Source organism: Nannobrachium achirus, assembly GCF_963921795.1.
Source record: "Nannobrachium achirus genome assembly, chromosome: 14".
Classification (NCBI taxonomy): Eukaryota; Metazoa; Chordata; class Actinopteri; order Myctophiformes; family Myctophidae; genus Nannobrachium; species Nannobrachium achirus.
In genome coordinates this window covers 16,869,865-16,897,065 of record NC_137821.1, presented here as the reverse complement: position 1 = coordinate 16,897,065, position 27,201 = coordinate 16,869,865, and the positions used below count along the sequence as shown (strand labels likewise).

Sequence of the window (27,201 nt, the reverse complement as noted above, 5' to 3'; positions counted from 1 at the left end):
CTGCACCAGGACATCAAATCAAGGCTAACTGAACAAGCACCACAATGACTTTACTGAACATCATTCAGTGTTTCAAAGTGATATAAAATGACATAAGTAACATTATCAGAATTGAGTTTCGCCTGTGGCTTTGGCCTCTGTTCGCCATGCGTTTCATGTTCCACTTTGCGAACCTTTTCCTCTGTCATCTCGACACTCTTTGATGGGTGCCAAGGATTTCCTCTTTTTAACCGTCCGCTCATTTCAGGGCCACCGGCGGAGACAGTGGCCACGGTTTGGCTTCAGATCAGCAGTGAGTTGTGTATCTGGACAGGGAAGAGCTTTCAGACTGATGCAGTGGTCCGGCGTAAATCCGAAGATAACACAAGTTCTGTCATACATCATCTACTTTGGGAGGTTTGAGAGTTTGATCAGTCCTAAAAAAAAAATTGAGGTTTCCCTCCATTTTTCAGGCACAACCGCACATTTGCCCAAGATCAATGTGAGGCTTACAGTCAACGTGTTGGTTGCATAACATTTTTGATCAGTTCTTTAGAGTTAGATTGCCTCTAGTTTGAGTTGAAAAGGCCTGGGCCCACTGGTCTATAATCAGTGCCTGGACCCTTTGTTCTTTGTTGTCCATCAGAATCAGATTCAGAATCAACTTTATTGTCACATATCTCAGTTTACAGCAGTAAAAAGTGGATGAAATGAGTTTTTCTTTGTGCAAGCTCCTTCGTTATTTCCCGAAAGAACAAGAGGCAAGAAAGGAATCAAACAGTAAAAGAAAAATCCAAAAATATCTACATAGACCAGCATGTACATGTCATGATATTTGACATTAACTCATTTGCTGCGATGGCCGTGAATCCCGTAAAAATCCCGCTGTACGTCCCTGCCACGCCCGTGAATCCCGCCAATGTGCTTTTAAATTATGTAATGCTAAATTAGACTCTCCCACAGCTCCTCAAAAAGTTTTAGCCTTCTATCTTATAAGGAAACCAAAATATCACACATCAAAGTGAGTGTGTTTGAAAACAAGAGTGTAATAAATGTATAAATCTCAATAAAAGTGTATAATTATAATCAACAGTGAAGGAACAGTGCTGGCAACCGCTGCAGCCTCCAGCACACAGAATGCGTCTTTTTTTTCCCAGGCTCTTTTTTTTTTTTTTTTTCCCTCACTCCAACATGCATGCCATTCACACACACCCCCATTCCAACACCAATGCCCTTGCCCTACTATGGAAGTGTTGCCAGAAGTCAATCTGAATGGCACCATGTAGGAAGCCCCCCCAAGCGGAGGCTCTTTTTCTTTTTTTTCTCCTCACTCCAACATGCATGCCATTCACACACACCCCCATTCCAACACCAATGCCCTTGCCCTACAATGGAAGTGTTGCCAGAAGTCAATCTGAATGGCACCATGTAGGAAGCCCCCCAAGCGGAGGCTAGCCAGCCTAGCCTATAGCAACAACTAAACAGTTCAGCTCGATGAGACCGTTCTTCATAAATCAAACAAAATCCCGTGACATTTTCACTTCAAAAGCCATAATCTGCTATGGGCCTCCACAACCCACAGCTTCATAACCCCACACACCACACTATTGTCCAGATTTGCAGCCAACTAGAGAGAGTTGGAAGCATCTCTGCCTCATGACTGCCTGAACCAAAATAAACCATCACAACAAATAGATAACACATCTGCACCTCACCTCACGTCAGCGGGGGTCCCCTCGACTACATCCCGATCACAAGGCACTGCTCGCGGCAGAGTATATGTCCCCCCGTGTCCTGGACTCCTGGTCAAGCAACCATGTCGTGTCCGGAGGCTGATTTGACCACAAACAACATCTCTATTCGCGTCGGTAAAACTTATAAGACATCCTCGTCGAGCGTTAGCCTTGTCTTCTCCGTGTCTGCACGCTAACAGATGGATCCCACCGGGAACAGTGGAGTAAGCAATCGCGACGATTCATTGAAAGTAAGTTGCTTTGTTTTCATCCAAAGTTTCTGTGCTTCCCGTGTCGGTGTCCCGTTCCCTGCACGCAACGTGCAGACTGAAAAGAAAGTGAATATCGATCCATCGTGGCGCTCCTGCATCTCCCCCTGAGTGTGATCAGCTGCAGCATGTGTATCGCACACAGCATTGTAATGTTGTAATGCGTTCTTCTTGATGTGATCAATAACTCTATGCTTGTGATCCGTTCTAATATCCGGTTATTTACACAATCACATACATAAACGTTTCCGCATCCGGTATAGAAACGGACCTGATCAGCAACTACATATGGCAACTGTACAGGGGCGTCAATTGGGTATGGCAGGGGTATGCAGCTGCCATGCCTTGGCTACAGGGGGAAATAATAAAATGTACTTTTCATTGTGCCTGTTGCTAAGGTATGGCAACATGTCATGTTGCCATACCTTACCTTTTTCTGAACTGACGCCACTGCAACTGCACACTAACGGATCCCAACAGATTCAATTCGGTGGAGCTTTATTGACATGAGAAAACGCAAGTGGTTTGTACTCGCCAAAGCAAGTGTCACAAATAAAATAAAAACATTTGAAAATGGGTAACATAATACAGTTGGAGGGGGTACCATTCCCACCTGCTTAGCAATATATATTTATATATATATATATAGATCTGCTATTATGTACATGTATGTGTATAGCCTACAGTATAGTTAGTGTGAGTGTGTGTGTGTGTGTGTGTGTGTGTGTGTGTGTGTGTGTGTGTGTGCGTGTGCGTGTGCGTGTGTGTGCATGTGTGTGTGAGGAGGTACTGCAGACCATCGTGGGCCAGTCCAATATAAAAAGCGTATTTCTCTTTGTGTGAAGTAAGACGCCCTAAGGGCAAGATGTGGCCTATTACAGCACTATTACACAATTCCAGTTATACACAATTACACTTATTACACTAGTACACTCATCTGATAAGTGCCTGAAGCCATAAAGACAGATATCAAGTGAGTTATTTCCTTGAAAAGAGAACATTCACAAAAACTTAAATAACTCCTTTTCATTTGATTTTCAAGCTCGGAAAATCAAAAAACAAGGTTTTTGAAATGGCTATAACTATAGAATGGTACATCGTAAATGCAAGATTATATTTTTTTCGTGAAACTACAGCTTGTCCTCTTCCATTTCCAGTAATGTATGACATGGTCGTGCAAACACAGAATTTAGGAAAAATCTAAATATAAAAAAAAATATTCATTATACAAAATGGCAGAAAAGCCATACAGTGCAATGTTAAAATGGCAGCAAATGAGTTAAGATGCATCATAGAAAGACACAATAGTCTCAGACTTGTAGTCTGAGATGTAAATGAACTTTATATAACTTTGTAGGACACTGCATGTTGAGAAGAATTGATAAGGAGACAAGCAGCTCGATGAGCCGTGGAATGCCTTCTGGATGCCCCGTCATGAATAAAAGGCAGCGTGAAAGCAGTAAAGGATGCGATTAAGGAGCTCAACGGCTGATTAAAAGCGTTCCTCGGGGGCACGCTGGAACGACAGGCCTGCAGAGATTACATTGACTTAAGTTATATATATATATATATATATATATATATATATATATATATATATATCCTACACCCTAGCAATATCCAAAGTAGACTTTAGCCCTTCCCAATAGTCTCGTAGCTGGAGGACTGTTTAATTGTCTCTCTGTGAAAGACCTTCACTGTATTCGCCAAGCCTTGTTCTGGACGAGCTCCAGCGGATGCCTGCCTGTCCCGATGATGTGCAAGTGATGGGCTGTATAATGAGCAGGTGCAGGCTGTGTAGTGGAAGCACTTCCAGATGTACTGCTACCAGATGGAGGGGCAAAAGACGGTATAGTGTTTTTTCTGGGTAAAAGCCTGATAGATGGAGCATACAGTATATGGTTCAGTGTACTTGAAGCGGCATGCCAAGTGGAAGCACAAATCAACTGTTGTGGAGTTTCCGTTTTTTTTTATTTTTATTCATACTGTAGATCAGGGGTCTTCAACATTTTTAGGCCAAGGACCCCTTGGTCGAGAGAGAGATGAAGCAGGGACCCCCACAACCTTTTCATAGATTAGTTCGATATTGTTTCATTGTTTGACAGCACGATCATCAGTGTATTTTGGATTCTTGTCAATTTGTGTTTTCAGATATTTAACCACTTGAACCGTCAATACTTAAAAAACGTGACCTTTCACTCTGTGCTTAGTCTGCTCTTTTTCCCCTCTACACCAAACCTCTTTGCTGAAAATAGCCGATCTACAAGCTTGTAGATCTGCTATTTTTGGTTAAAGTTCTCAGAATATGGGTTCAAGTGATTAATATAAAAAAAATATCACTCAAAGATTTGGAGGACCCCCTGTGGTAATTCTGAGGACCCCCTAGGGGTCCCAGACCCCTGTTGAAGACCCCTGCTGTAGATGCTTCATGGATTTAGTGAAGGTTGGTATTCATGGGAACATGATATATTAGTACATCACAGCTCTCACGTCTCTTGGCAAAGTATAAGCATGGATGCTTAACAACTCTGACAAGTTCATCATCGCTCCAACATATTTTTTAAAATAGGTTGGAATATAGTGAGCGCATGTGGAGTTTGGGAACCCATTTTCCTGATTTAATTTCTTTCCACAATAAAGCAAAATATCATGTTCTTTTGCCCTTTTATGAAAACACTATCAACACTCAGTGTGCTTTCTAATTACAATCTGATGTCTACCGCCCCCCCCCCCCCCCCCCCCAACACGCATTCACACAAGGTTAGTGACAATAAATACTGATACTCTTTCATTATTACTAATTATTTCCTTCTTTCTTTTTTTTAAACAAAATGAATATGTAGATTTTAATCTACCCCATGCATATTAATTAGTTGTTGTTTTCATGATTCCAAATCGTAGACTTCTCAATATCGCTGTATCAGCCACAGTTGTTGTGCTCAATGTCAGTACTGTTACAGGGTGTTGACCCATTTGGCTGCATTCCTGCATGGAGAAACAGGCTGGAAACTTGCTTACCATCCAAAAGCCTCTGGTATGGCTCTAGATTTGTGTTGAAGTCAAAAGTCACAATCGTTTCCAGCATCCCTCCCAATCTGTGATTCAGCCTCAGGGGACTGTAATCGTAAATAATGTTTTCATAATGGCACCATTTTGTGTTTACAAGTGCATTATGGCTCTCTAGATGACCAGCCAAGAAAACACCACAGGACCACCACATTATGATTCAAACTACATTTCCCATAAGCCCCCCATGACTCGTATGAGTACCCTGTACCCAAGGAAGGTTAGGCAGGAACAGACAACACCCGGAAGTTGGCACACCATGGGACGCCGCCATGACACTTTTGGGTGGCGGAAGTGACGAAGTGCTCATAGACGCTAATGTTCTTTTGGGTGGCACTTCCGCCACCCAAAGTGTCATGGCGGATGGCCATGGAGCCTAAAATGACGTTGGTGACTGTTCTTGCTGAGACCTTCTTTGCCTGTACCCTGCCTGCTCTTGCTGCAGGGGATTTGGGTAGAATAAAGATAGGATTTGGGGTTACTCAGACACCTATCAACCACAACCACACAGCTGCCCCAGATTAGCATTGATGGGAGCATGCAAAAACACAGCATACCCGTGTGCGCCGCATGAGGTCACGACTTTGTGGTAACCCGAGGCAAAACAGCTTGAGATTTACCACACTACTGCAATTTAACGCACTATAGCTGCATACGTACATTCAATGACCAGGTAGTTACGTATCAGAACATACCCACCCGAGAGGCTGAAAGGGCAAAGACCTGGCTGGCGCCCACTTTCCCCCAGTGCGGCGTTCTGTACTACTTGGCCGAGGAAAGTGGCTGGAATACCTCTGGAGTGCTTCCATTTTCATGCTGTTGGATAGAGTGCCAGCGTACCGCAGGGGCTGACTCTACAGGCCTATTCTGGGTCATTGGACTTGTACACTGGGAACAGCCCCTAAACAGAGATCTTATTCTAATACCATCAATTGAAGGATTTCTGTGTACTGTGTGCGTGTGCGTGTGAGCGCGCGTGTGTGTTCGCGTGCGTGCGTGTGCGTGCAGTAGAGGTCAAATATGCAAAGACACAAACCTATTTTTATGAAATACTTAGTGATGGCAAGACATGTCCCTTTATAAAACGTATTACTTAAATGAAGAGAGCGAAAAAATAGATTTGTTGCACATGATCACAGATCTGCTGCTTTTTTTTGGGAGCGGTGAAAGCGCTCCCAATAGACAGGTATGTCCGTGGGTATGTGGGTGGCTGGGTGGCTGGCTGGCTGGCTGGGTGGGTGGCTGGCTGGCCATGTCCATAGCCTGGCAATACCTTGAGTGGCCACACACAACACACTAGTTAAAGGAGGGGCGCTGTTTTGTGCAGGCCAGGCACACTCACCACTCACTCACAGGCACAGTTTACTCACTCACTCACTCACTCACATAGGGTACAGCTGCTCAAATTCACCGCTCCACTTCGAACCGAGGTTTGATTTTTTAACCATGAACCATGTTATAATTATGATAGTTTTTGTCAAAACAACATTAAGGAACATGCGTATGAATATTGATAAAAACGCTAGAGCTGCCTCTCTTCATCTCTGATCTCGTGATCGTTGTTGCTACAGTAAGCAGGTGGTCACCCCACTAACACTGATCTAATAGTATGTTTTCCAAGTTTTTTTCTTTTTTTCAACTTTTCCCCCCTAGATCACGGCCTCTGTGAAGGAGAACGCCAAGCATGCTGGATCCTTGTACTGAAAGTTTAAAATATTGGGTTAGAACACAAGCTCATTAGCCTTATTATTAGAGCATATGGATGCACAGCCCGCCATCAAACACTCCAGCTCACCCATGACCTTGTACAGGGCCCACCCGGGAGCCTTTGCCCATTGATTGACAGACATTGGAATGCAGAACAGGCAATTACCTCACAAAAACTGTAGCGTATTAAAAAACGAAACAAAAAAGAAATCCCGAAAATATAAGTGTTTCCATGATTCAGAGCATGTTTTTACGATGTACTTGCCTCAATACTTGGTTGGATATTACTGGATGTGTGCCTGTGAGTAAACATGGAGTTAATTTGGTCTCATTTTTGTTGTTGTTTGTTTTAATTGTATGTTTGTACAAGCCTAGCAGTCGACGTGGCATGAAACGGTGGTTAGAATATTAATGTCCAAAACTACTTTATAAAATTAATTAAATTAGTGATATCCGTCCGTGCCTTGCGTGGCAACACTGTAAACTTCCTGAATCACTTGTGTGATTGATTGCACTGGGTTTTTTAACATGTTGTTTGTGACATTCCTGGTGCAATCAGCATATAATTTGGCGTGGCTAGGAATCTTATGTCTCCCCAAAGATGTTGAGTATAAACCGCTGCCGAAATAATTTTTATTTTTTTCTCCTTTTCTCTCAATAGGGGCCTCCTGGTCCACAGGGTGACAAGGTAAGAGTTTTATGATACATATTTGATATATATATATTTGATATTATATGATGATATTTTGTAAATGTTGAAATACTCATTATCCCGAAATCCCTGACACATTTCTCTAACATTGTATTTGTTTTATTCGGGACTACACAAGTGTATGTATTTGCCGCTGCAAACTCATGTCCCAGACTTCACTCATTCAAATCCTCACGTTGTTCACAAATTCACAGCACAGTACATTATCGACCTTAGACGAGAGCACAAACATAAGCCCTCAAATGCTTCTCTGAGCATTTCTCAATAAAACAGCGGCCAGGCATGCAAAAATAACCACACTGTCTCTTTATATGTCTGCACGACTTGGGGACACATCTGTGACCATGCGTCTTGCTTGGGCAGATTAAAAACACAAGGTCCCTTGATTTACACAGTTGATGATGTCTGACCGTTTGCATACAGTGGAAATTAGTGGCTCAGTCTGTCTCGCTCATTCCTAAACCAGATCTCTAAAAGAATGTGCATGCCTTGAATTTACTACTGGACAATTTGAAGGCTGGGAAAGAAATTGGGTGTGCAAGCCTTTTTCACAGGCTGTCAATGACATCAACAAGAATTGCACTGTAGGAACTAAATAGATCATGAAGAGAAGCATGAATTCGATTGCACTTCGAGCATAAAATCCTGTCGGACAACATCCCATCTGTTTTATGGCGTGGCTCTGCAGGAGACTAGCCTATAAGAGGGTCTATGTTTGTGTGCGGAGCTAATCTCAGCAAACCGCTGGACTGATAAGCGCCTTATCATCTTTTGTACTCTTGCCAGTAGGCCACAGGGACAGAACTTTTATGTTTTGTTATTTTTTTGCTTTTTGAAAGATTTTACTTTCATTTTATAATTGAAGTCAATGGGACTCTGATCAGGCTGAAATCATACCCAAATGTGGCATCGTACATCATAGATACTTCATACTGTAGATACGTCTTAGATGATTGACGTCACAGGCTGGCCACATGAAGTCCGGAATCCAAATTAGAGCCACACTGTTCCCATACATAGGCCTACTGTATCTCGATATCCACATGTTAGATTTCTTTTCCCTATGGTTGCTGTGATATCGATGCATGACATTATGGGTAATACAATGTGTAGTCTGTTATACGATACCTAGTATTGCGAGTCTGTAGATTGGCTATATGTGCTCGCTTGTTTGTAAGCCAAATTATTTCCAATATGGATCGGCCAAAATTTTGATTGGCCTCCCAATCTGAACATATCTAGCCTTAAAACACTGTACTATTCGTTCAGTGCTTGATCATGGCAAAAAGTCACAGTCTTTCATAACTATCATTTTCAAGCTCTCTGGTCAAAAAGAATCAGTCAATAAAATTGGTATGTTCTGCATTTGGTGTCTATCAAAAACAGAAATATTATACTCCCCCATCCCGAGAGCATGACTTGGAAAACTAGATTTATTCAAAACTAGATTAACTTTTCCACACAAGTGAATAACCGATACTTGATAACCAGGCCCATACATGTTCTTGCCTCTCATTCAACCTCTTCATCCATGATTTGATCAAACAAGAAACAACTGTAGTGTTCCCTCTCCCACCCAAGTCGAATAAAGTCCACTGTTTAAGTTTACATAAATCCTATGGTCATTCACAACTATTTTCTCATTAAACCAAGACTTGGACATTGTTCAGGCATTACATTCACTCGTTTGAGTGAAAAACCCACAGCTGTGTTACGTTGTTATTTTTATCAGCTCATTTAACAGATGTTGTTAAAGCAAAACTGTGCTTATAGAGAGAGTTAAGGGTGGTGGATATAAAGGACACATTTTTTGTGTGATCTGACCCAATCAAAACTCTTAGAAAATCAGCCAAACTCTGGACACTTTAGGATTAAATTCAGCAGCAGGTTGGCACTTCAAGTGCTGATTGGGGGGAAAAGCATCTTAAGCGCACGTGCACACACGCACACACACACGCACGCACGCACACGCACACGCACACGCACACGCACGCACACGCACACACGCACGCACACACACAGACAGACAGGTGGTAATTAGCATCCTGCCCAACATCTTTTCCATGATGTATTTCACTCACAAACACAATCACACACACACAAGCTGATAAGGAACCATCGGAGCAAAATGGCCACTATGTGAATCATTGTTCTGTACGTAGAGATGTAGTCCAGATCTCCATAAAGGCAGGGGAGAGATCTTTTCATGGATCTATCTATCTGTCAGGGGAAGTGGGCCCACGGTACAGTATGTTTTACTAAACCCAACACCATCACCCTCTCTCCCATATACCCTTTTCATGTCAGTCTGTGTTATCATAAGTGATTTTACTCTCAACCGCAATGAATAGTTGAGGCTGCCTGTATTATTTTTCCTCATCAATGTGTTTTGAATTATCCCTTATGATTTTGGTGTGCGTCTCTCTCTCTTTGTGTGTGTGTGTGTGTGTGTGTTAGTGCCTTTACAGTTCCACTGGTGTGTGTGTGTGTGTGTGTGTGTGTGTGTGTGTGTGTGTGTGTGTGTGTGTGTGTGTGTGTGTGTGTGTGTGTGTGTGTGTGTGTGTGTGTGTGTGTGTGTGTGTGTGTGTGTACAGTATCCGTGCGCGTGTATGCATGTGCGTGCATGCGATCATTAAGAGAATGTGAGCACATGCGTGGGCGTGTGCTGCACTGTACACATTGAGTGTCTGGTTGATCCTTGTGTTTCGAGACTAAGAATTCCTTCTGCCGTTTTGCAGGGGGATCAAGGCGACCAGGGACCGCGGGTATGTGGTTTACGCTGACTTCTTGTCCTCTCACGATTGGCTGGCGAATGCAACTTGGTGTTACTGCATGTCTCCCTCAGTAGAATTGTGGGTAAAAGGTTTGAGATGCATGAGATTCCTGGGATACTGTTCTTTCCCCGCTGGCCAAACACAACAAGCACTTCACGACTCCATTTCTAAATCAAGAGTGGCTCGGGAAAAAGGGCAAATACCTTAGAAAACCATGGGATGGCATACCTTTGAGATGCAATATTAATCTTTTTTTTGAGCCCCTAGTTGCAAAATTACTTCCCCCTCTAAATTGTTCAAGAATACTTTGGCCTGCACACTAGCGTGTATTTGGTCCTGTGAAGATAACACAAAAGAATATCTGCCGTAATCAAACCCTAAAGTGTTATCCATGTCTCCGTAATTACTTATGACTCACTTCAATTCTCAACGCAAAGCGGCACATTCGGCCCTTTAATCATTTCCAGCTCGCCAGTTTGACATTTTCGATAAAAGCCGCGCATTCTGAATGATGATGATGTGAATGCTTTTCCTCGCTTGACAAACTCTAAAATGAATTACTCCATCTCCCTCGCAGAGCCCTTGCACAGTGAGCGAGCTGATTTGTGCCAGAGTGTGCAGCCATTTCTTTTTTTATTCCACAGCTGAAGGCTGAAAATTTAGCTCTCTTCCAAAACACACTTTACCACACTTAAGCACATGTTTGTTCAAACTTTATTGCATTAACTGAAATCGCACACAAAACGTACATGGAAGCAAATCGACAATGTCGGGCAGAAACCTCTCATCTCCAAGTTTCAGATTCGTACATACTTTTTTCTTTTTCTTTTTGTGAAGTAAAGCCCTGCTTCATCATTCAAGACTGTCGCACAGAACTAGTGAAAATAGCCGATCTACAAGCACACAACGCCTCGTGGTGCGAGGCGTTGTGTGCTTGTCTAGATCGGCTATTTCCACTAGTTTAAATCATTTTTAAAACGATAAATACAAAACGAACGGTTTTGGATATACAAGGTTTCCACCCGACAACAACAAAATGTGCACAATTCACATGCACACGCTATTTTGCACGCACGCACGCGCGCACACGCACACACACACACACACACACACACACACACACACACACACACACACACACACACACACACGCAGGGCTGATATCCTCTGCATCCGTCACCATCATCCAGGTTACGCTCTAAAGGGTCATGGTCACTTAGAGTGGCTGTAATTGATTTCCCCCCAGGGCAGAGGGCACACAGAGGTCAGGGATCACAGATGACTGACAGAGCAGAGAAGTTTGTCTCTCTGTCTGTCTGAGGCCTAGTCTGTACTGAAGCCCACCCAGACGTCACCAGATTATCCCCGTATTTTCTTCCAACTCGGCCTGACCTGGCTGAGCACATTGGACCACTATGTGATATGATTCACAAGTCACTAAACCCTCTAAAATGTGATTTGTGGTCCCCCAGTAATAAGACACGGATCTAATATCACACCCCTCAAATGACAGCCAACCAGCCCTTTGACTGATGGCCCAATGGTCCACAAACACTATTGTAATATCTTTGAGTTCCCAGCTCCCTACGAGAGTAGTTTCTGGTTATGCAGAATATATTGAATTATCATTACGATTGCATTGACTGAATAATATAAAATTAGGTGGAAAGTAATATCCGCATCATTTGTACCCCCTTTTTTAAATGAGTTAACCGATTCATAAGTCTCAATTTAGACAAAGTTTGTACTTTTGGGAGACAGGGGTAAACACATTTGTTGTTAATTTAAATAACTTTCAATTGTTGAAAACATGTCTCCTAACAGGCAAAATGTAACGTGCGCACACGCATGTGCGATTGTGCGTGCATTGAAGGGCTTTGGGGACATAACCCTTCTCGGTCACCACCAAATCACATTATATTCTCCGGATAGCATATTGACTTTGCGCATTAGATTAGCAGGTAAATGTAGTGGAACGGCATTATGAAGATTTCCTTAATGAACGAGGGTGAAAGAGGAGACTTTCTTCTCAACCTTGACTCGTAGCTGAAGTGTAGGCTCATTTCAGTCCCAGTACTGTCTTTGTGCACGGAGATTTCAATATTACAAAATGCCATCGTAACTCCTACAATAGAAGACATACCTAGATTTTATAGCAAAAATTGTGTGCAACAGATCCTGTGTCTCTGTCTGTCTGCGTGTGTGTATGCGTGTGTGCGTGTGTTTATTGGGTCAAAGGGATCAAAACAGAAACACTTGGCATTTCCTGCGTGGATGTTTGACAACAATCACCACATGGCCACCAGCATGTCCTTACTGACGGTCTCTCCGTGTTCCCCATATGTCAGGGTCACCCAGTTAGTCAGTGTAAAGGTCGAAGGCCAGACTGAAAGTTCAAAGGGTAAGCATGCAGGCAGCAAATAATACATTGACGAGTTTACACAAACAACCGCGTGGCCGCTGCTCAAGCGCACATTTTAAGATGTAGTGCAATTGGCTAGCGTTACTAGCAGTGGCAACCAGTGACGAAAGGTGTGTGGTCTTTAAAAAGAATGGCACCAGCTACTAACAGCTGTCTTACAATGCATAGGGGTTTGTGAATTCCTGGGTGGCCATTCAGTAAAAAAAAAAGAAACCCCTTAAGATAAAATAAATCAGAGGTGCCCGCTGGACAACTGGTCCAGGCACATACCACTTAGGCATTGCCACATAGGCATGGATGCCTGGCGGCGTCGCCGGTTCGATTCCCGATCCGGACGACCTTTGCCGCGTGTCACTCCCCATCTCTCCCCCCATTTCCTGTCAGTCTACTGTCCTATCAATAAAGGCATAAAAGCCCCAAAACAAATCTTTAAAAAAAAAGATAAAAGAAATCAATCTGTCCATGTTTGTCCAGTGCTTTGGCACTGGACACAGGCATTACCTATTCAAGTTCAGATCTTGGGATTTTGACCAATTTGCAATCTTCCCCCCCAAAATGTTACGGCCATTATTCAATTTCCAGTACATGACTACACGAACAAAGACACTCTCTACATCTTGCTGTCTGAAATCAGAAGCACTGAAATGAATTTTGACTTTAGATGAGTTTGACAGTGTGGTCGATAGATGCCAAGCCTAAAGGGAACCAGTGGTGAAAGAAGCACTATGTTTTTTTACTTAAATAAAAGTAGCAATACCACAATATAAAACATACTCTATTAAAGTAGTAGTATTGGCATCAAAATATACACAGTACCAAAGTAAAAGTACTAATGTCTTTCAAAACGTTTAAAAAAAATAATAGGACTTATGTTTCTAATCTAAATCTGCAAAGTAACTAAAGTTGTCAAATAATCATAGAGGTGTATTTACCTCTGAGATGTAGTGGAGTAGATGTACAAAGTATGGAAAATGGAAACACTTAAATAAAGTAAAAGTACCTCAAAATTGACCGTACCGGAATAAATACGTAGTAATTACTTAGGTTTATTTCCACCACAGCAGGGAACTCATATGAATGTATCGTTCCCTTCTTAAATACACTAAGTCATATGTATCTGAATAGATAATCAAATCCATATATTGGTAAATTGTGGGCGGGGGGCTAGGGTAGCACATTCTAGCTGTGTGTGCTTGTGTGCGTGCATGCGTGCACAGAGTGTGGTGGCAGCGACATTGGATCTGGCCTGTGTTCCACGCCAAGCGGTTTCTGATTGTTCTCATATATGGGTTTTTTGTTTACTACGGTCACAGTCATCCCGCGCTGCAGGCAAACACATAACCAACATCCGCTTTGGGACGGGGAGAAACAAAACAGCAGTCTGTGAACGGTTAGGATTCTCTAGTCAACCGCCATGTCATTACCATTGTCACCCGTATAACAATACATTGTACATCGGTGCAGAGGACCATGCAGTGTCACAGCTGAACCCACACCTATTCCCTAACAAGTGATCTCTTTCCCTATAGTGAGGGGAGAAGCTATAAGCTGGTTGCTTTGGTCAGAGGATCATGCGCCTGCTCGGTCGCGCCCCCTCAAAACTCAAACATGCACCAGTGGTGTCAGCTAGGTCGATGAGAGCTAAACCCGTGGCTGAGCCAGCTGACGGTGTATGACAAGAGTTTACACACATCGCTGGCATGCTGTGAAAGGTGGCAGGGGATTATTCCTCAAGATACACTGTCTCCCGGTGTGAATGTACTCTATATATCAAACCAGTCATAAAAAAAGAAGGACAAAAAAAAAAAGCTAGCTGTCTCAAGCCCATCCGAGCTGTCACATTTGCCAGTCTGCACATTAGGGTCAAGCAACACTAAACTTCCATACCCTCTTTGCTTTGTCGAGCACCACCCTCCCGACCCCCCTCACCCCCTCCCGCTAATCCAGCACTTGTGTGCCCGGGCTCCCTTTCTGTCTTCAAGATGCCTGCGGTTGTAAATAACTTGATGGGAAATACTTGTGTGGCAATCCCAGTTACACACAGCGTGGCTATTGTCTGCAGTGTAAGAGAATCCTCTTGTCTTTCATGCTGCAAAGTTGAGCCAGTGCCTTGAATACCATGTTCTTAATGAGCCATGATTTTTGAATTATGGGTAACATAAACGATGGCCTCATTCCAGTGCATTCATCTGTGAATTAAACTACGGAAAAGTATTATAAAGTGCACAATAATACTCAGTCAGTACTCATTAAAATCTCCCCAATACCTAATGCACGCACGTACAGTGTTACAAAACAAAACAAACATTATTTCACATGCACCTATGCATTTCTATCAATTTGCATTACATATGTGCCCTTGCAATAAGTACGATTTATTTCATTGAAACCCAGTTCTCCCGCACAAGGGCTGAAATTTCTGATGCCGGATGCCTGCTAGGGCAGAACATCTGCAGAATTGGCCAACGTTGGTGACATGCATTTCTTCTCCCGATAGACAACATCACATTCAATCTTTCTGATAAGCAATATTCTGTATAATATTACAGATTCATGTTTTATTGAACATATGCATGAAATCGTGATTGACTGTAAAACACTCATCTGTATTAGGAACCCTCCTTATGCCTGTAGCATCTGGCAGTCATGTAAGTGGCCTCACGTTATAGCATATGGAAACCGGAATCAAATATTTCTCCAAATATGTTCATATTGTCATCAAGTACAGTATAGACAGTCTCCCCCAAAAATGACTGATGAGGGTCAATGGAAATTACAGGAATGTGTTTAACCAGGCGGAACACACAAATGCCCATCTGTGACCAAATGTGATATATAGTGGACTCCGACTAGAGTTAGTGTTCATCTATAAACTATTCTTCCCTTAACAAGCAATGCATGGTGTGTTGGTTTCATGGTTCATTTTTCACGAGTGGATCACAACTGTCATTATGATTTTTGACAAGGAAATGGGAAACCATCTGATTGAATTTCCAGTCGACGTCTGAATTCCTCCTTCGCTATATCATCTGTTCTATAGTTCTATAGAAATCATTTTAACAAGTGCTCTGTCTTGTCTCAAACAGCACTATTTGTAATACAGTAGGAAATGGCTACTTAGCCAACTGTCATATGGACATTGCACAGCCAATCTAACACCCTACCTGGGGCATAGGTTAGCTACATGGAAAAATCTAGGTATAGTCACTTGGATAGATTCAAATGGTAAGTGTTAAAAAAGTAAGTGGCAAAGTTGCAGTATTCATGGGAGTTATTATTTCTTAATCATCTTTGCATGAACAATTCAGTTTGTGTCTGAGTTGAAATGTCTTTGGCATGAGTCAGTGAGAACCCTCAAAACTAATTGCTTGACAGCAAAGTTTGTTGTGTTGTTGGCATTTGACAATTCCATGAAATTTCTTTTAAATCTCGCCCTTTTTTACAGCATTTAGCCGTTCCCACTGGTTTACAACCAATGATTGAACAACTTTATAAAATATGCAAGTAATTGTGGGCATACCATTATAAAACACTGGGCCAGTCCACATCCTGAAGTTGGTATAACGGGGATGGAATTTGGGTGTTTGACGTGGCCCTCTTTTTAAAGTACTGTGTTTTTTTGTTTTTGAATGTCATTGCGTGTTGTGTTGTGCATTGTTCTGCTGTTTGCCCCTATAGGGATTGCCCGGCCTCCCTACGCTGGCTGCTTTGCACAGCAATCAGATCCTCACTGTCAAGGTTTGTCGGCGGTGGCAGCAGCAGCAGCCTCGCTGCCGCTCAGTCCGACCCCAGGGCGGCACACACGCCCGGGAGTAAATGAATCACTGTCAGGTTCCCTCCGCAAGGCCTGATGATAGAGCAGACCCAGGCAAGAAACCCCATCCAATTAATCATGGCCAGTCAATCAACAATGCTCTTCCCCACTGCTACCGGCAGTAGATGCCAAGAGCCCCGGCGAAAGCAAAGGTGGATTTTTATAACCTGGTAAATGTGTAGCTGATTGGAACCAGAATCAACACTCGAAACTAAGACAAGGCCTTGTCTGGCTAATATCCATTGATTCTAAAAAAAAATAAGTGGTAAGTGAATAAGTAGTGGAATATTAACTGATCAAGCAAAGTAGATAAACCTCAAAATGAGCTCATAGCTACAATTCACCTTCTAACTTTGAATCTGTGGTTTGTGTTAAGTACACTTACAATTACTTCTTATTTCACGCCACCCATTTGAACTTGGATGTTTGCTTCAGAAATTAGGGATGATTCTGGATCATTTCAGTGGACACCAGTGGGACATATTTCCCTTAAAAGGAACCAGGTTAAAAATTGACCTCCCCCAGGAGGTCAGCCCATGTTGAGTGTGCCGCTCCCAGGGTCTGACTTTGCAGCGCGTGCTATTGTGATGATGACAGCGCTTTCACAGCGGAGGAGAGATTCCCATTTTTCCCTGGTTCTGTGAGCCCAGTGTGGCGCCCCCAGCACCCCCGAGGTGGTAATTATGGGCTTTGGTTTCCAAAAACCAAGTCCAGACTTCCGGAACCAAACCGCCTCCGCGGTGGAAATAAAAAGTGTGTATTTCTCCGTCCGCCCGTGAAGGCGCTGAATTGGGTTTCAGAGGGCACAGACCTCTCTAACAGATTCTGTTTGTTTTTTGTTTTTTTTCACCTACTGGCTTCCTTCCTCCTCCTCTTCTTCTACTTCTGCTGGGGTCTTCATCCTTCTGCCAAACCTCTCTCACCTCTGACCTACGACCTCTTGACTTCATACACCTGCTCAGATGGTCTTCCCTAAGATCAATCATGGGTTTCTTTCTGCTGACCAGCAGCTCATAAAGAGACGGCTCATTAAGGTAGTGGCTGTGTCCTCACTCTTCTCTCTCTCTCTCTCCATCTTTGAAAAGGGCCTACTGATGTCTCCTCCTGGCCCGTCCGTTCCTCTCAGTTTGCATGCAAGCCTTTAGACAGACTTTTTTCAAATGATCTATACAGTGTAATCCCAAGTGTTCATTTTACTCTGGACCAAATGGACCATTATGTGTCCATTTGGTTCCAGTTGTATATGCTCTCTCTGACTTACAAATGGGTAGATTAACACTGGGTTTCACTGTGTATCGTCTGACCCGCAAGGCTAATCTAAACTTTGTCGATTGACAAAAAGGACACATTTCACTTCCAACGTTTTATTTATTTATTTTATTTTATTTTTTGGGTCGGTTGACCAAGTGTACGTTAGTCTTGGAAAAGTATGGAGAATTGTATTTATTTACGTTTGTGTTATGGTGAAATGAATTATAGCCTTGCAGCCGCTTGTAGCACTTACAGTCACCATGAATGATTTCTTAGTGGAGTATATTCCTTATAACCCATTACACTAATGGACCACAAATCTATTATTTTCACCCCATGCTGTTGAAGTCCAACAGTGACAAATTGTGGCGACAAATGTTTTTTAAGTCAGTGTAAGCATAAGCACTATTCAACTCATTAATTCCAATTGGGAATGCCCTTTGTGGAAGGGCTCAACATTTCAGCCATAAATCAAATCAATTACAACGGCGGTGCACTTAACTTCAGCTGTAGCACGCTGACATACAAACCTGCCTCCATGTCACACAGTAAAATCCTGAGTGCTAATTTAAAAACTGATCTGTTTACACTCTCACTGAGTTAAAGGCGATATTGATAACTTTTTTTGTGTGTGTAGACAAATAATACAAATAAAATAAAATATCCACAGGGCCTTTAAAAGGATGAGAAATAAAAGTATTACTTTACTGCCAAACATTATTTTGATAGTGAAATTAATCATTTTAATAATTTTGTCAGGTCCCAAATTGTTTTTGTTCTTTACTGTTGTAAGCTGAGGGCTGCCAGATGTCCCTGTTTCTCTTCCGTTGTCTTTTGGGAAGGTACTTTTTTCCTCTTAAGAAAGAGACCCAAAATGCTTGAGTGCTGCGTTATAGGCATTACTCAGGGAAATTAAGAACCTTAGTGCAATATCTAGTGGCTAAATGTTGTCTATATAGCACCTTTAAATGAATGCTCAGGATTTCTGCCGTGTATAAATGGATATTTGTCGCCCCACATGTCAATTAACCACGTGATAATTTGAGTCCATCCTCTCTATGGTTGTTGTCCTACTGCCAGCAGCTGAGGCCACATTATATGAGGATAAATATTCTTCTGTTGCTACACAGGGAGATCAAGGCCAAGCTGGGCCTCCCGGCCCCCCAGGGCCGCCGGGCCCTCCCGGCCCGAGGGGACCCCCTGGGGACACAGGAAAAGATGGGCCTAGAGGTGTGACTGGTTTACCTGTGAGTATACTGAGGCTGATGCCCACGGCAGGGAGGCCCCTGCAGATGCACAAGCTCACAACGCAACGCAGTGCGCCTAGTTGTGAGCTTGTAGATCATCTTCACTGCTTGTGTAGTGTTCAAGTGCACTGAGGTCTGCTGTTATTGTCAATTATTATTTTCAAGTGTATTTTGGAGCTAGTTTTTGACTCATAAAATTATGATTTGACTCACGAGAGGTTAGATGTAGGGATAGGGCAATACGCTTTTAAGAAAACCTCTCTAATGATTATAACGATTGATAAAAGACATGTTGCACACTAGCACATTACCCTAATCTTTATCCACAGAACAAGACTATGCTCCCAAGAATATGCCTCTACTTTATGGATTTATGTTTACTTGGTTGATTTCCATTAAACTGTAACCGTTTCCATGTGCTCGCGCTGTCACTGGCATCACACTAATTTATGTACACTCTGCCTGTGAGAGAAAGCTGAAAAAGGGAACATAAAGGCCTGTCAATTATGTACTGCCATAAAACCTTCCCAGAGCCCCAGAAGATCTTTGTTCTTTTGGCGGAGATCGCCGCGGGAGTGCAAAAATATTAAGTGTTGTTTATCGGTTTCCTTCCAAGTTTTTTGGTCATTATTGTTTTCAACTGTTCCAGTTGCTCATTTCAGCAGTTGAAAGCGAGACTGTTTTTCCAAGGAATTAGACAACGCTCTCTAGGGAAAAGGAATTAAATAGTGGCTCTGATGAATTGCTCACAGTGAGGGTGGCATGGATCATCCTAAGAAAAGGAGTCACGCAGGGGGAATAATTTCCATAAATCTGGACACCTCTTGCACCCCGAAACGGGCGGGTGCATCCAAAAACACTAAAACCCTTTCCAAAAGAACGTAACAGGTGGCAAATAGCCATTAAAACAACCCGCGCAATGTACTTTTACAACCCTGCAATGAGCTTAAACATACAAACTTGACCCCATATACAATAACAGCAGTTAAAGTAATGTTAAAGCAATAGTGCGAGTGTAGTTCATTCATTTGCATGCAGCACAGGTTCAACCCTGAATTCCACCTCTCCTGCACCTGCCCATTCAGACACAAACTACAGTGTAAAGAATAATTTATGCTTTGGTGATAAAGTTGTGTGACTTGTCGCAGAACTCGAAAAAAGCTTTTTTGAAATAAAAAGGCATTTTTGCACCTTTTCCACTATGCTTTTAAATCCAATTATGTTCTCAAGAATGCACAGATAATTTCTTCCTTGGCAATTACAATTAATTGGATGTTTTATATTTCCTACAGGGGGATCCAGGAACCCCTGGAGATACAGGACCCTTGGTAAGCACAAACCCTTTCCCCACACACATTTTGTTTGCGATCTCCCGCTGAATGACCCTGCCAAGATCATTTTGGAGTATAATTGCGTAGATTATTTGAAACAAAGGCCGGAGAGGACAGGCAGTCTGTTTTCCAATTTCGTTCATTCATAGCACCAATAACTTTAATTTTGACCATTTTTTATTAAGGCTGAATACTATCACAACTACTTGTGCGAAATGAATCCAGACATAAAAGTCTCGCCACACGCAGGCAGGCCATTTGATATTCATTTATGGATGTTGATTAACATCAGTGTTATATTTGGGCAGCCATTTCCACAATAATGAAATGGCCTTCTCTCGTGTTGTTTTGCTCGGCTTCAGTGCGGAGCTGCCCTGATTGCTCTGAGAAAGGTCTCATAACCGCATGTTGCAATTAAGGGAAATTATGCTTCATCACGTCTCTCTTATCCAGGACACATTTGTATGATTTGCAAACCGACCAATGGTGGCATAAGGCCCTTTTGAATCCCCTCTCGCACTACAATCTTATTAGCTCGACATACTTTGTAATTTTCATATGAATGCAATCATTCAGGGTTTTGCTACTCCATCATAATAGCCGTCTTTGCATCATGCTTTTGATTTTACATTTACATTTATGAGATGTATTAAAAAATACGTGATTTATTGGTACTATGATGAAGAGTACTGGCATATTAAACCCTGTTAAAAACATATTTTCCCATATGTAAAGCACGAACACAGAAACCTCTTATAGGGAGATGTTTTTTCCCCCACTTTCAATTATCATCAAATGTGCTCTGAAATGTAATAAACGAAAAATGGTTCCGCACACTTGGGTCCATGCAAGTAACTTTAATATCAGAGATGTGTTTTTATTTTATTTTCTTCTCCAGTGGGACAAGCAGATGAATTTGTAAGCTAGGGTAGAAAGAATAAAGGATCAAGATTGAGATAATGCGGGAATGCTAAAGAGTGGTAATTGCCTCTCGAGATTAAACAAACTGGCATTCCCTCCATCTCTCTCTATATGTCTCTGTTCTTTACCTTGATCCACATGAAGCCACAGTTATTAGACCCTGTCTTGTTTTAGCACATTCGAAAACATTCACCTAAGTACTGTAGATTTCAGTGTTTTACATTTCTCAAATACTTTTTGAAAGGCAAATATTACCTACAATGGTATGACCTACAGCTACACTCTTTAATACAGTACTGTATTATGGTTCAGGATTCACATCCTGTCTTCCAGAGAGCTACTTTTGTACATCAGTAAATTACAACTTTACTTCTATGTGACTAATATTGTATGTCAAGAAACAGTAGTCCTACTTGAATAGGATATTCTAGTACTCATTCCTGCATAGCAATGCATTACAGTGATCCTGTGCTTACAGAACAGGGTACCAGTGTCTTCCTTCAAAGGATGAATGGGGAACCCTGCTCAAAATGAGATTGCAGGGAGACTCACAAGGAGCCTTGAATGAAAAACTATATGCTCCTCTCATTAATTTGTGGATCAGGGCATACTATTTCACTAGTAAATGCACACCCTGACACTAATGTACTTTTAACAAGGAATAATGTCGTCATTTGGGAATCAATCCACCTTTAAAACAGCTTGAGATGAGTGCACACGCATCTCAGTGCTCGTAAAGAAAGAAAGAAAATGGATGTGATGTGACCGCTCAAACACACTGGAGTTACTTCATACAGGTTGTCAGATGTCTTGAGTTTCAGAAAGAGCTTCTGTTTCCTTCAGCCAACTGTAGACCATTTGGAAGCCCCGAGACTTTACAGAGGAAGAAAAATAAAAGATGTTCAGGGGTAGTGGATTTGAGGATGAGGTTTATACAATTGTCTTTGAATTAGGTATTTTAATCTTGATTTGCGTTGTTATATTGCTGGAGAGGGAATAGAAATTATAGTTCTGTGGCCAGAAACAAGTCCACGCCCTCCGTTGGCACTCGAAAATCAAACATGGATTAAGTGGAAACAAAGCGACTAGACAGATAGGCTCCTCTTTGTGCTAGATTCTGAAAGGACCTTGTTTGATCGCTGCCTTCAGATCGGAACAATTGAGCATGAGGTATGGGTCTCTTTGAGGTCATTCCAGAGCCAACGTTTGGCTCTTTCAGGGGCAGCCTCCAGGACTTAATGCCCACTTGATATAGCTCAGCGTTTCTGATGTAGATGCTATTGTTAAAGAGGCAGCAGTGGATTCCAGAGTTTTCCAACAGCCTTCCAGAACATATGGTCCTGGTTAGAAGGATTAAGCTCTTGTGGAGAAGAAGCGGAGGGGGAGAGGGGGCGCGGGGGACTGAAGAAGAAAAAGGAAATATTTGCAGAACTCAATTCAAAATCCTCAGTGCCATGAGGTCTCTCTGGGGTAAATTAAGGGGGTCTTCAGCTTTATAAAGGTGGCTTGCAGCCGTGTGCACAAGTTTTCATTTGGGACTTGATTTGGCTTCAAAAAAGGCTAAATATGGAAAATCTGCGGGATATTGTATGCGGTGTTCCATCCATAACCGGAACAAAGCCTTCCATCTGTTTCATGGTGTTATTTCCCTTGCTGTAGGAAGGATAACAGGCATTCGCTCTGCGCACTGTTTCATTCAGAGGTTACCCACAATGCATCAGTGGCTCACCTTAGATTTTCTTCTTCCTTTCTTCAAATGCAGTGCAGGCATGCATGCAGGGATCTTATTCCCACAATATGCTTTCATAATGAGGAGACAATTTAAATATCTTGCTGTCCTTGACATTATTGCCTTTCATATCCGAGCCAAACATGAGGAGCAGAGCTGAAAGTAAATAGCTGGAGACATGGTGCTCGGTGCACCCCAAATACATGCAGCATCCTCTCCTTGTTGTGGATATTGAATAAAAGAAAAAAATGTTATAATGGAGCTACTCTGCTTGTTTGCTCTGTAGTTGAGAGTATCTTCACTGTTGGTCAACAAAAGCCTTTTAGTAAAGCAAGGGTCTTCAACGTTTTCAGGCCAAGGACCCCTTGGTTGAGAGAGAGAGAGATGAAGCAGGGACCCCCACAACCTTTTCATAGATTCCATATAGTTTCATAGTTTGACAGCACAATCATCAGTGTATTTTGGATTCATGTCAATTTGTGTTTTCAGATATTTTACCACTTGACCTTCACTCTGTACTTAGTCTGCTCTTTTCCCCCTCTACACCAAACCTCTTTGACGAAAATAGACGATCTACAAGCTCGCAACGCCTCGCAACGCCTCGCAACGCCTCGTGCTAGATTTGCTATTTTTTGGCTAAAGTTCACAGGGGTTCAAGTGGTTAATATAGAAAAGGAGAAAAAATGCTTCTATCACACATAGATTTGGAGGAACCCCTGTAGTAACTCTGAGGACCCCCTAGGGGTCCCGGACCCCTTGTTGAAGACCCCTGTTGTAAAGGTATCCCCTTGACCTTTCAAGTAAAAAGTACCTTTTTGACATGCAGCTTTTAACCCAACCGAAAACATAGCCCTTATACGCTCTTTGATCAAGCAAAGCCATTTTCCGTTAATACTCTGTGGAAATAATGCCCACTCGGAAACCTGCATGTGCAAAGTCTTCAAGTGGCAAATGTTCAAATACATGCAGAGTGTGGGAACCGACCCGGCAATTACCTCATTGTTTGTCGTTTCCGAGTCATGAGTGAAAGGACCAAACATTGAGTGCTTTATAGGCTGTATTCGGATGCTCCACTTAAAATGTCATCCGGTGGACTATCCAGCCAACCATTTGCGGATTCCATTCCTTTGTGGTTGTTAAATGAAGCGTTTTAGGTACACTATGTTAGGCATGTGGTGCGGTACAGTATCACAATAGATACTTTTCTCCTATAATAATGTCAGTTTTAGTGAAGATGTTTGGGAATTTAACCTCTATATTGCCAATGTCAAGATCCAGTGCTGAAAGGAAAAAAAGGGGGCTGTGCAAAGACGACACAGCTAGGGGCTCTTGACATTCTGGAGAAAAAAAATCTCCTTGTCAGTCTGTAGCTCCTGAGTGCTCTCAGATGTAGCTAAGCTAATTAGCTCTTAAGCGAGTGGCACATGCTCTCACATACCCGGTAGGTCATAAAGATGTTTACCCAGAGGACTGCTAACAATGCCTTTTTTGAGAGGAAAAGTATGTTCTTCTGGTAGGCCGATAGGGAGGAAAGTCATTCATTGAGGTTTTTCTTGTGAAAGCAGAAGGTATGCGCCATAAATTTGTTGGAACTGTGGCTTATTACTGTACTTTAAGTGTGAGAACATTATGCTGCTGGGAATTTAACAGGCCAGCTTCCTAAACATGCAAACATAGCATAAAGGGATGATTTGTTAGGGGTGCTTAGGGCAGATAAAATCATAGATCAGCCTAATTGCATATCATGTAGGGAATTGTTGATGGAGAAGGCCTGGAAACTGCATTGATCCCCCAGAAGAAAAGAAAATATATAATCACAGAAAAGCACACTTTTCAACCCCATCAGCTACTTTTGAATGTAGCTGGACTTGGACCTGCCGCCAGCATAATCCTTCCTCAAGGTATTTGGGCGTTTAAAGTCATCTGGGATTTCTTTCCCATTATACTGCACGGAGAGTGATAAGATTAGGCAGAAGGGTTGTTGTAAAAGGACTTGTTGGGCATGATCTGGAGGTTCTGTCTGGACACAGACCCAGTTCGAGATGACGAGCCAAATGGCGTTCATTGAGTTCCCGAGCCGACAGAGAGAGAAACGCCGGCCAACAAGGCGTGTCATAACAGCCAAACAAGAAGGCGTTGATGAACCACTGTGGTCCAACATTAGTTTAGGGTTGTTTGCCAAAGATGGAAGGAATTAACTTTCTCTTTTTTTGAGAGAGAGAGAGCTAGACTCTTCCACGTTAAGTGTTTTCACTTGCCAGTTACGAAGCTTCTCTTCCAAGTTACACAGCGAAATCCAATGTGTTGATTTAGTATCTCTGAAAGTGTACAAGTGGACCCGCAATTAACACAAGGGGGGGTTGAGGGGGTATGGTCCCTAGTTTCACTATGATAGTACAGCAGGGGTCTTCAACAGGGGGTCCTCAGAGTTACTACAGGGGGTCCTCCAAATCTTTGTGATAGGTATAAACCTTTTTTCTCCTTTTTTATATTAACTACTTGAACCCGATTGTCCATATTCTGAAAACTTTAGCCAAAAATGTAAGGACAAGCTCACAACGCGTCGTGCTGCATACTAAGTACAGAGTGGAAGTTCAAGTTTATTAAGTATTGACGGTTCAAGTGGTTAAATATCTGAAAACACAAATTGACATGAATCCAAAATACACTGATGATTGTGCTGTGAAACGATGAAACTATATGCAATCTATGAGAAAGTTGTGGGGGTCCCCGCTTCATCTCTCTCTCAATGAAGGGGTGGGTCCTCAGCCTGAAAACGTTGAAGACCCCTGCACTGCAGCATACAGTACTGTATATAAGCTGTATGTTGCACATAGCAACTGGGTGCCATAGACATCATCTATATCGCGCTGAAATTCCAACTGTGTTGCCTCACCTAGCGTGCTACTTCCATGCAGTTTTCCAGTGATTGTGCCACTGAGAGCATAATGGGCTTCTCTTCAGTGCGTTGAACTATAGCCTCAGATTCCAGGTCAGTCAAACAAGATGATTCTGACAGACATTGAAAGGAAAAATGGAGTAAGATCAACATGAAAGATACCACCATAAATGCTCTCTTTATTCATGGTCTCGTTGCAGATTCTTGTGTAAGGTCCAGCTCAATGAAACGAAAGCACACTGTCATTTTTTCTTTGTTCAAGAGTAAAACAAGGGATTGGTTGTGATTCTGTTCTTGCCTGAAGGGTTTGTGCTTGCTCCCCACCACAAGCTTACCCACTCTCTCCGCTGTGTTGACCATATTATTTCATTTTACATTGATTCTCTTTCTCTCTGTTTCTGTCTGTCTGTCTGTCTGTCTCTAATTTCTTGATCTTTTTTTCCCCTTTATCAAGGGGCCTGAGGGTCCTCCAGGTCAAAAGGTAAGTCTCAAAAAATCCCTTCATTATATTAATATCTGTCATTGGAAATTATCAAATTGTGTACTACTAGATTACTTCTGCATTTTAGAGTGTACGGTTGTGAAAGAGTTTAAAGTGTATCAATGGCACTTAAGTGAAAGTGGACACAGATGGGACAAATAACAAATAAGAAAAACAATCCACTCCAAGATTAAAACAAGGGCACAGCGAAGTAAGGAATGAAGGAAAGAAGTAAGTAAGTAAGTAAGTTGTACTCTGTCTTCCTAAATGACACTGAATATAAAACTGAAGACAATCAAGGTTTCATCGGACAGGCAAGGTGAGAGGACACAGACACAGTGAGAACAGAGACACACAGATACAGTCAGACAAAGAAGAAAAGAAAGGGAGTTGGTGAACAAGAAAGCGTGTGCCGAGTGCACCACGAACCGTGCTGCCGGTCCCATGCGGGCGGCGCTGATGTGTTGAACAGATGGAAGCCATATCCAGCCATCAGGTAGCTGCCAGTGTTTGTCCAACGTAACCCAATCAGACACTTCCTGTCTGCGCTGTCATCTGTCGGCAAGCCCTCCCGTCGCTGGTGGGGGCAGCGGGGTCAATGATGACACACCGTCGCGCTAATGGCTCATATAAGCCAGGCCTCGAGGCCGTACGGCTGCAGATACGCCGCCGGTGCACATCACAGTTCAGCAAGAAGGGCCGTGTCAACAGCCTTTATTTTAGTTTCATCGCCTTGGTGATTGATTCGGTGTTGTTATACGAGACAAGGCTGCGTGTGTGACTCATAGATGCACGGCTGATCTAAATGGAAGTGATGATTCTCGAGAGGCCTGACCCGCTGAATGGAGTCCAAATAAACTGCCCAT

The 27,201-nt window shown here is 42.5% G+C and overlaps 1 protein-coding gene across 1 annotated transcript in view; it reads left to right on the top strand.

Annotated features, from left to right (window-relative positions):
- The window catches only part of col25a1 (collagen type XXV alpha 1 chain), a gene marked incomplete at both ends in the record, with an annotated part of 237,583 nt that overhangs the window by 160,253 nt on the left and 50,129 nt on the right, over positions 1-27,201 (top strand). Inside the window, 6 exons of the mRNA XM_080742348.1 lie at positions 7,416-7,442; positions 10,205-10,231; positions 17,439-17,510; positions 18,858-18,974; positions 20,267-20,302; positions 26,309-26,335. Of these exons, the coding sequence (XP_080598474.1) occupies positions 7,416-7,442; positions 10,205-10,231; positions 17,439-17,510; positions 18,858-18,974; positions 20,267-20,302; positions 26,309-26,335 (306 nt within the window). The remainder of the gene's footprint in view (positions 1-7,415; positions 7,443-10,204; positions 10,232-17,438; positions 17,511-18,857; positions 18,975-20,266; positions 20,303-26,308; positions 26,336-27,201) is intronic.